A 9,619-nucleotide genomic window follows, 5' to 3' on the forward strand; every position below is an offset into this window, starting at 1 on the left:
TTTACATTGCTTTTACGTTTTTATATTCTGTTGTGTTTCATTTGACATTTCCCCTATCCTTATGTGTTTGAAATTTATCTAGGTCTAATTTCTGGGCCATAAGGAAAAGCTTTTAAAAGTACTAAATCTAATATGTAGTTAGAAAGCAAATAAAAGCAATTAAAAGCAGAGCTTTTATTTTACTGCTTTGCTCTTCTGGTATTGATACTGCTTTAACAAAAAATGGCAGTTGTGAATCTCCTTTTTACAATCTTTGGTATTTCTTTTGGTCATCCTGTTGTTGTCTTTAATCACTAATTAAAATTAAAATGTATTCATGTTGCACAGGTTACTGTGACCATTTCCTTCTGTTTATAAATAACATCAGGACAGTTGGTTTGAAGTCCCAGAATGATTGCCCATGCCTTGTGTGGATGTTAATGGTTTCCCTTTAGTTGTAGTTCCTCCTGCATACCTGTGATTTGAAGTGGAGTCTGGCTGTAGAACTTCATTGCACACTGTGGTGGATTTCTTTGGGTTGACCTGTGGTAGATAACCAGAATAAAATGTTGTTGAAGAAGTGTAATCACTGGCCTCTCTGAAAAAATAAGTTTTATGTTAGTCAGAACCTCTTGCTCTTCTCACAAGGATAGCTCCAATTGTTACAAGGGAGATTACTTTTAGAGCTGTTGTTAAGCTTTCAGACTTGGCTAATGACTTGGTTTCAGTCTTCATTGCTTCTAAATCTCATTTTTCTCCAAATAGTTTCTTGTTTTCTCCTATACTTTCCCTTACAATGTTGGTGCTGTCAAAGGGAGAGAAAACCCCAAAACATCCTCTCCAAATACTGCTCAGTTTCTCTGTTGTGAAGCCACAAGGTACTTGAGAAGCATCAGGCAGCTGCTGTGACCTCTTCCTCTCACAACCTTCGTGTCATTGCTGCCTTATGCTCCCTTCCTTGTGTTGTTTTCTTGTTGTGGTCTCAAATGGGGCCTGAGTCTGTAATATTACTGTTAGCACATAGGATCTCTGAAACATTTGAAGTTAAGACTATGTTTAAGTTAAGCACCAGAGTGTTACAAATAATAATGGTTATGGGTAAAGTAAGCAGAACTTGACTAATGCAGACTTGTACCCTGGAGTTTCCTCTCAGACCATTGGCATTTATTTGTGTATTTAAATGTTTAATAACAGAATTCTCTTAAAATATCCTTATTTGGCTCATGCAGAGTTCTGGTTGGGCACTCCCTGTATCTGCAGTTGTTTCTGGCACAGGGAAATTTTTGTGACTTCAGTGCTAGACCTAATGACTGCATGCAGCATGTGCAGAGGGTGGTGTAAGTCTGAGCTGCAGCCTCCTGACTCCTTTAGTGTTGTGGCTGCCTTTTCTCACAGTTGTTCTTTGCATCACTTCTTCCTTTCTTCCCTCTCTTTCTTTCCTCACTGTCCCTGACAGAATGGCTTTGAGCCTCTCTTTGTGTTTGAGATTGACAATAACACCAATACCATTAAAAGGAGGCCAGGCACTCGCAAACAGGTGAAGAGCATGCGGTGTGTTGGTGTTGTGATTGTCCCTCCTGTGCTGTGCTGTGTCCCCTTCCCTGTGCCCACTGCTGGCTGTGTGCATACTGACCCCTTCTTCTTAATCTGTCTCAAGCTTGCCCTGCTCTATTCATACAGGAATAAGCAGATGCAATGATGTTACAGAGCACCTAGTTCTGGTTTATTTTAATGTTGTCATGTGCTAGCTAATGTGTTGTCTAAGACAAGTGATATTTGAAATTCTTAAAAAAAAATCCCACCATTTGGCTCTGCCCTGCTCTGGACAAAGAGGCAATCTTGAGGACCAGCTGTAATTCTGTACAGGGCCTAAAAACATTTGTGTTTAAGGCTTGCCCTGAGTGTAAACCTTCCCTTCTAGTCCTTCTGGCTGTGCTGGTCTGAAGTGGCAGAAAAGTTGCAAATGTTTTAAGAACTAACTCCCAAATGTGTCTTTCACTACCTGTAGAGTTTCTAGGTGTCATTTGATGTTCTTTCTGGTGCTGAACTGTCACTTGGCTGTTTGAATGCTGTTTCAGAAAGCGTAGTGAGCCATTCAGTCCTCAAATGTTGAAGTTCTGATGGTGCTTTCAGTGAGACACAGGATTTGGCCTCCTAGATCTGCCTGTCAGTGACAGATAGGCACAACCCCACAGCCCCTGTTCTATAAACAGGAAAAGTTATTTATTTGGCTAGTTTTGATACTGGTCATAATTGAAATGTGACTGCACTTTATTTGTGGCAACACTGTAAATCCTGACACTGACATCTTCCCCAAGAGTGAGATTCTACCCACAGAATCTCATCTACTTTGTGTGTAATCACAAGGACCAGTTGTTAGTGTTTGTGGCAGATACAAAGTGTGTTACTGAGCCTCTTGTACATGGGTTTCCCTGATTTTTCAGACATGCATAACATCCTCAAAACACTACAAAGGAAGTTGTTTATTTTTAATGATGGCCTAGAACGGACCATTGTAGGGTAAAATTTCTTTTTTCTGACGGCACAGGTATTACTAAAGAAACTTTTGCCTCACTTACTGTTCTTAATTCTGTTTTTAATGTCACTGTATTATACGTAAAAGAAGCACTATACCTCCCAGAAAGTCCAGGAGGGTAGGAAGTAACTAACTAAACTATAGTTCAGCCAGTATTGATGTGCTGCTTGTTGAGTGTTTCTGAGAATGTGATTGTGATCACCTCTTCATTTTTACTTCCACCTTTGTGTGCGATCTGTCAGCTACTCACTAACTCTGCTACTGCCTTCTCTTTCTTTCTGCATTCAGTCACTCTCAGGGTTGAACCAAGAAAGCTGTGCTACTACCCTGCCTTGTGCCTCTACCTTCAGTCCTGTCAAGGTATCTCTTGCTATTATCATTCACCACTAGAGCCAACAAAAAAATCTTGGATCCACACATCGGTTTAAACAGGTGTTAGTCTGTCAGCATCTAATCAAAAGTTCAGGTAGGGCATGAACCTGATTCCCCTGATTAAACTTTAGTATGTATTACCTCATCTTAGCTTTAGGCTGTGTCTACAGGAGGCCTGATCTATAAAACATGGTAACCAATCTCTGCTCCAAGGGGTTCTTGGTTGTCTTTGATGTTGCTTTTTCTGCACAAGATCATTTACTCTTGATCAAGTTGAGTTCATCAAAAGTACACTTGTATTCTTTGCCTGTTTCGTTCTTTTCTGTGGAAGCTGCTGTGCTGAATTCATTCCTCACAAGAATTCATTAGTCTGTGTAAGCACTGTGATCAAACCACAGTGTGTTTCACTGGGGACAGATGTTCAGTAAATAGCAGTTCTGCATTAGCAAAGGTGTCAAAGAGGAGTGTCCTTGTTGGGGCTGCTGTATTGCCAATTCTGCATGTTGCTTAATACCTGTTTTTTGCTGTCCCCTTTGCAAAGAGCACTTCTCAGTTTGAGTTGGAAGGAAAAGTTAACAATGATCTGTCATTGCACAGTGAGTGCTGTTTCATGATTCTTTTTCCTAAGGAAAAAGAGCAGCTGTGTCATTTCTGTAAAAGAAAAAAACTTAGTCTCTGCAGAGATAAGACTTGGGGAAAAAACGTACAGTGGTTTTTCTTATTTCTGGTTATTTTTCTGAAACACATTTAGATGGATGGAGCTTTTCTTAAAACACAGCAAATTAAAATGTAGTCAAAGTTTTCTAGATTAGGACCATTCATATTCTTCTGCTTTTTTGTTCACAGAGTGATGACAGATCTACCATCTCCCCTGGCTCACCTACCGCTCAGACAGGTAACAGGGACAGGAAAAAAAATCTGGAAAATAAGAAAATAAGATTAAAAAGCTTGCTTGCTTATTTGTCCTATGAAGAAAGGGGAGCATCTGTTCCCACCTCTGTCTGTGGCACTGCTGTGTGTGAGAATTTACCCAGTTACTTGGGTCTCCTTAGAAAAGCACAAGGGAAGAGACAAAAGGGATGAAGCATGTCCTTAGGCACAGAGCACAGGGTTTGGCTGGTTTAGGCCTTCAGAGAGACTTTGGCGCACAGATACATTCAACAAGAGTCAGAACAGTTGTTGGAATTGGTATGTGGAATGTGCTTTGCATGCAAGTGTCCTTGGAAGTGCCTTTTCCTGCTCTGCTTTTATCATGCATGGCTGTAATTTATTTTGTCATCATTACATTAAAAATTTTGGTTTGTTCTTTTAATTACCACATTGCTGTACCCATTTCCTATTTAACTCTAACCATTTCCTTCTTCCTCCTTCCTTTCCTGTGCCTTTCCACATTTGTTTAGTCCACCTTTCCCCTCCATATCCTGGCCATGCAGCCCCGCCTTCCTATAGAAACCCTTCCCAGCGACCCGAGAGTTTCCTTTTCCGAACAGCTGTCAGGGATGGAGCCAAGAAAGGTAGGTTATATAGCTCAGAAATCAGCTAGTTTTGCTACATATATTGACATCTGCATTACCTGAGGCTTGCCTTGTTTTGTTACTTCAGGTCTTTATCATCAAACTACTTCTAGAATTCCATTTGTAGACAGATGACATCAGATATGCTGTGAACAAACAGGGTTTTATTTGGAGCTGCCCACTATTCTTTTGTCATACCTGTACAAGTGTGAGAATTGGCTCATCTTGGTCTGCACTTACACCTTTGCCACACAAACCTTCAACAACTTGATAATTCTTGCATTGCCCAGTAGCCTGTAACAGAATTCCAATTGCAATTCTGTCTTTCTGGAGAAAGACAGAACCATTTCAACATACTGCATGTGGCAGAACTTTGTCATCACTTGTGCATGACTATTATCTAACAGAAAGATCAGAATCTAAACAGTGAGGGAATTGTGTTGACATCTCATTTAGGTTGGTAGACCATTAGTTTGATTAATAATCAAAGGTAAGAAAGAGATTTGTGAAAAGGAATGTAACGTACCCATTCTGGAACTTTGTGTGCAATGCAGTAGCAAACAACACAAAGCCAAACTGTGCTTAGTGATTTTCTTTCCTTCATGCTGCTGTTTTAGCTGTTGCTTCATCCTCTACCTGTGCCTTGTCTCCTGCTAATGATTCTGCAGACCCTCGAGTGAGACAGAACTCCAAACAGCGGGAGGAGGAGCTGGAGCTGATAGAGCAGCTACGCAAGGTCAGTGCTGCCAGGAGCCAGAACATGGACATAGCAGGAAATGCACTTTGTGACCCTGCTAAATCTGCCTTTGTCTTATGGACAAGTTTGACTGAACCAATATGGGGCACAGTTGACCAAAATGAAATGGTGTGGTACAGTCTGTGCACTTCTTTCAGATGGGTGCAGTGGTGTTCACTTGGTTGTTTGTTGTAGGTAGAGTCAGCTTGAAATTCTGTATAATAAATTATGTCAAGTCCTGCTCTTAAATGTCTGGTGAACTCTGTTTCATGTGTGTTTCCTTTCTTCCTTATCAGCTTTCACACTTGTAAGGAGCTCCCTGGAAAGTTGCCTTTACTGTCTCCTATTAATGCCTTTTTTAAAATTCTTTTTGCTATAAAGCTGACAGATGAACAGATGGAGCGCAGAGACTGCTGCCAGTCATGCTGCCATCATGGTTTCCTCATGTGCTCTAGATCTTTCTGTTGATTCTTGCCTTATCCTTAGTTAAGTGCAGAACACTTGAGCCACTAATATTTCTAATATTTATGCTTTTTGTCTGCCCAGGGGCACCACACTCCTGGTTTGTGCCCAGGTACAATGACAATAAACAGGAATATTGGAAATGCCACATGGCTTTAAGGTACTGCTCTGCTTTGCCCCAGACTTGTTTCTGCAGAGCATGAAGGGATTTCTTGAGGTGCTGTAATTAATTGTTGAATTTTCCCAATAAATAAGAATATACTTACCAAAGCTAATCTTAAAAGCCATAAGCATTCCAGATAAAAAAAAATTCCCTCTCTTTGGGGGGAAGTTTTGAAGTAAGGACAGTCTCCTTTCGCTAAAGGAGAAAGGCAACTGTGTTAGATAAAACTTGGTGGTGTTGGCAGACCCTCTCGTATGTTATCTCAGATTGCTTTCTATGTAGTCTGTCTCTTTTTCTGCTCCCCAGGTAAGCTTAAATTTTTTTTTTAATACTTACATTTTGTACAGTATTACAAGTTGGTGATATTCACACAGCATTTTAAATGAGTTTGAAAGCCTAAATTGAATTTTTATTCATTCTCTTAAACAAATGCTAACTGCCTTCTTTTTAAAGGACTGCTTATGCCAAATAGTTCAGTTTTTATTTTAAAGGCAAAAATATTGTCTTGACTTTTGTAATTGTGTTATCCTCCAGCCCACAAAGACAATTATTTCCACTTCCCTTGGCAGAACCATTCTCTGAGAATATGTACAGTTAAGAATACTGTTCCTAGAGCCTGACTTCCATTATTTTTGAATAATGGTTGCATTAGTCCACTGTGCTGTACACTGAAAGCTGTTCTTCGTTGAACTCAGTTGCTCCCAGACTGTGGCCAGCCCTGGCCACAGTAATGCGCAGGGCTTTCTTCGGGGTTATTCAGCAAGCTGGTTGGAAATGCCATCAGGACAGACAGAGTTGTAGTGCAGGAACTGTGCAGAGTTCCCTGCAGGAGCTCTGAGCCCCCGTGTGTCCCTGTTGGTGTCCCACAGAACATCGAGTCGCGGCTGAAGGTGTCCCTGCCCAGCGACCTCGGCGCGGCTCTCACCGACGGCGTCGTCCTGTGCCACTTGGCCAACCACGTGCGGCCCCGCTCTGTCCCCAGCATCCACGTGCCCTCGCCTGCAGTTGTAAGTGTGCAGCAGTGACACTGCTTTATGGTGTCCACAGTGATAGCCTGCAAAGCCCTGTCATCCAGACAGACACTAAAATCAGCATTCTCCTCAGTGAATGTACGTGACAAAAGATGACCATCTGTGCTGTTTAAAAAAGGTCTGGAGTGTCACTAAATGAAATTCTGTTTGGGTTTGTTTCATTTAAAGGAAGTTACTTCTAACAGCTTGTAAGCAAATGCTAACATTTTCATGTGCTCCCTAAGCACATTAACTTCAAAATTAGTGAAATACGAGACAGTTCAGCATGAAAACTAAAATAGGATATTTTAAAAGATCAAAATTACTGAGAAGTTCAGGAAAACGTAACAACAAGTAGGATCCCACTACACAAGACAGTGAAACCAGGCAGAGACCAAGTTGATTCCTGTGTCCACAGCACTACAAATTCCTCTGCTTAGGAATTTTAACAGAACACGCTCAAGATACTTGGAGAACGGCATCTCCTGGAACAAAACGAATCCTGTCATACCTTTGTGATAACAGGAAAAAATGGTGGCTTTGTCAGGGGACTGTTGAGGAAGTATTGCAGGGAAGTATTGCAGACTATTTGGTAGGGAAAGCACAGAATTAGAGAAAGGTCAAAATCTGTGAGATACCAACAGATTATTTATCCAGTTTATGTTTGTGGAAGTCAGAAAGTTCAGTGAAAATATTTAGGATCAGCTACTTGAAAGTAATATGGACAGGCAGATTGCTTGTTGTGCACCTTTAAATTGCATGAATAAGGAAAAAAACCAGAGATTGTTCCTTGGGGAAGAAGTTGAAATGTGCACGTAGTCTTCACTTATCCTTCTTTTGGAGTGAGTCTTCGTGTTGATTGGAATCTGAACTGGCACTTCCAGGGCTGCCAAGTGTGTCATTGTGTCCCTGGGACTGGATGTGACCAGGCAGATGGCCCCGTTATTTTGAGAATGACTGAGCTGGACACACCAACACTTTAGGCAGATTATGGGATCATTCCAAGCAAAGACAGGGAGCCACTGCTCAGGAGACTTGCATCAGTGAGACCTTTTCAATGGCCTGGTTTGATGTGCAGCTGAATGTTCTGTGTTAGGAATTAAATTGTGGCTTTGTCATGTGAATCCCAAGGAAGAGGCAGCCTGGAGTCGCATGGCTGCAGGAGCAGAAGAGGCATCACGTCATGCCCAGGCACAGTGTGATCTTTGTGCTCCCTTGGTCCTTGGGGAGCAAGAAGCCAGTGCTGCCTTTAACCTGCTTCCTTGGTAGGGAACACAGCACAGGAAGGGACAGAGGAAACCCCATCACTTCCAGAAGTGTTGAACACCTGGAGGCTGCTCCTGCTGCTCCAAAGCATGTTCATAGGAGCAGAGAACTTGTGTCTCTTGAACCAGAAGAGAATAAGCTTTGAGAGCAGGAACAAGACAGAGCCTGTGCTGTGGTATGTCTGAAGAGGTGTGAAAACTGACTGCAGAAAAAAACCTCACTTGAAAAAATGCCAGTGAGTGCAATTCAGACAGCTCCGTTCAACACATCTACAAGAGACTGACAAGCAGCAAGCGCTTCACTTCCAGTTTTCTGACATTATTTTTTTATTTCACCAAGCCTTTATTTTTTTACCACTTTGTTAATTGAAGTATGGTTTAATATTTATATAGTTTTACATTATAGTAGTCCAAAACAGATTCTAGATTGCTTTATGTCATGAAATTGCTCTGAAATCACAGTATGGAAGCCATGGATGTGCATTTCATCAAAAGACATTTTTTAAATGATTATAACATAGTCACTAAAAGTGTTAGCCAGTTTTATATAACACAGTGTATATAAATATTGCAGGGCTTAGAACTGTCCTTTTTTTAAAATCATCCAGCATTCATAACTTAGCTTTTCATAAAACAGCTTTGAAAACTGGGATGGTTTTCTAAGAAAAGCAAACTTCAGCAGAGCCTGCTTTGAATTAGACGAGCTTATGTCAGCACAGTGTTTTTGGCAAAGAGATTTATTAAGAGTTTTATTTAAATAAAATGTAAAATCTTTTAAAACCTTGCCAGTTAAGAACACTGTATGCCTTTGCTTGTTTGCAGCCTAAACTTACAATGGCAAAATGCAGACGAAACGTTGAGAATTTCTTGGAAGCTTGCAGAAGGATTGGAGTGCCTCAGGTATGTATTTCTGATGTCCTGATATGTTTTATATGCATTTTTGCCTGGTGCTTCAGAAAATAAAACTTTCTTTGAAATATTGGATTAAAACAAAATAATTAAAAGTTTAAAAGGTTCAGGAACAAGCTGTCCTGCAGTATAGATCAGACTTACCTTGCATGGCCTTCCAGAGCAAAATGAAGCCAGGTACAGTTGATCAGAGTGTAGTATATAGATTTTATATTTCAGTATAGATTCACTTAAATACCGTACATCAAATTCATAATAGCTGATGGACTTTGAGTCTGCCTTTAGAACTGGCAGGTTCTATAAAACCAGTTACATTTTCTCAATATTAGGTATGGGACAGCTTAAAAGTAGGATAAAATCTGGATGGTGGTTTGCATGTAGGTTTTTTTTTATCCCAAAGCTTTTCATGTTTCTTCCCAATAATTCCCTTACATAAATGTCTTTACTGTCTTAACATCAAGTCACAGCATTATTGGCCTTTCTCTGATGGTAGCTGTCTTTGCATAGTTCCTCCTTTTGTTATGTACCAATAGTAGAAGTCTGTCTTCCTTGTTCCCTTTTGAAACTGGTAAGATCTAGGAGGTGGACAGATAATAAATAGTCCATCTTATCCTGTTGGTCCCAGTTACCCTGTTTTATGCTGTTCTGTCCTTTGCACTTTGTCTTATTCAGC

At 40.7% G+C, this 9,619-nt stretch overlaps 1 protein-coding gene across 16 annotated transcripts in view; it reads left to right on the plus strand.

The window, feature by feature from the left end:
• Positions 1-9,619, plus strand: part of LRCH3 (leucine rich repeats and calponin homology domain containing 3) — a 62,582-nt gene that overhangs the window by 44,917 nt on the left and 8,046 nt on the right. For 4 of the 16 annotated variants that reach the window (XM_071437820.1, XM_071437823.1, XM_071437822.1 and 1 more), the window contains 7 exons: positions 1,436-1,516; positions 2,804-2,875; positions 3,734-3,782; positions 4,288-4,401; positions 5,019-5,137; positions 6,632-6,769; positions 8,860-8,937. In XM_071437820.1, the coding sequence (XP_071293921.1) occupies positions 1,436-1,516; positions 2,804-2,875; positions 3,734-3,782; positions 4,288-4,401; positions 5,019-5,137; positions 6,632-6,769; positions 8,860-8,937 (651 nt within the window). Of the gene's footprint in view, positions 1-1,435; positions 1,517-2,803; positions 2,982-3,733; positions 3,783-4,287; positions 4,402-5,018; positions 5,138-6,631; positions 6,770-8,859; positions 8,938-9,619 lie in introns of those variants that run through there. The other 12 variants (XM_071437824.1, XM_071437834.1, XM_071437827.1 and 9 more) reach the window with 8 other exon arrangements.

Source organism: Agelaius tricolor, unplaced genomic scaffold, assembly GCF_023055355.1.
Source record: "Agelaius tricolor isolate 1412-34295 unplaced genomic scaffold, bAgeTri1.0.p SCAF_12, whole genome shotgun sequence".
NCBI classification, from domain to species: Eukaryota; Metazoa; Chordata; class Aves; order Passeriformes; family Icteridae; genus Agelaius; species Agelaius tricolor.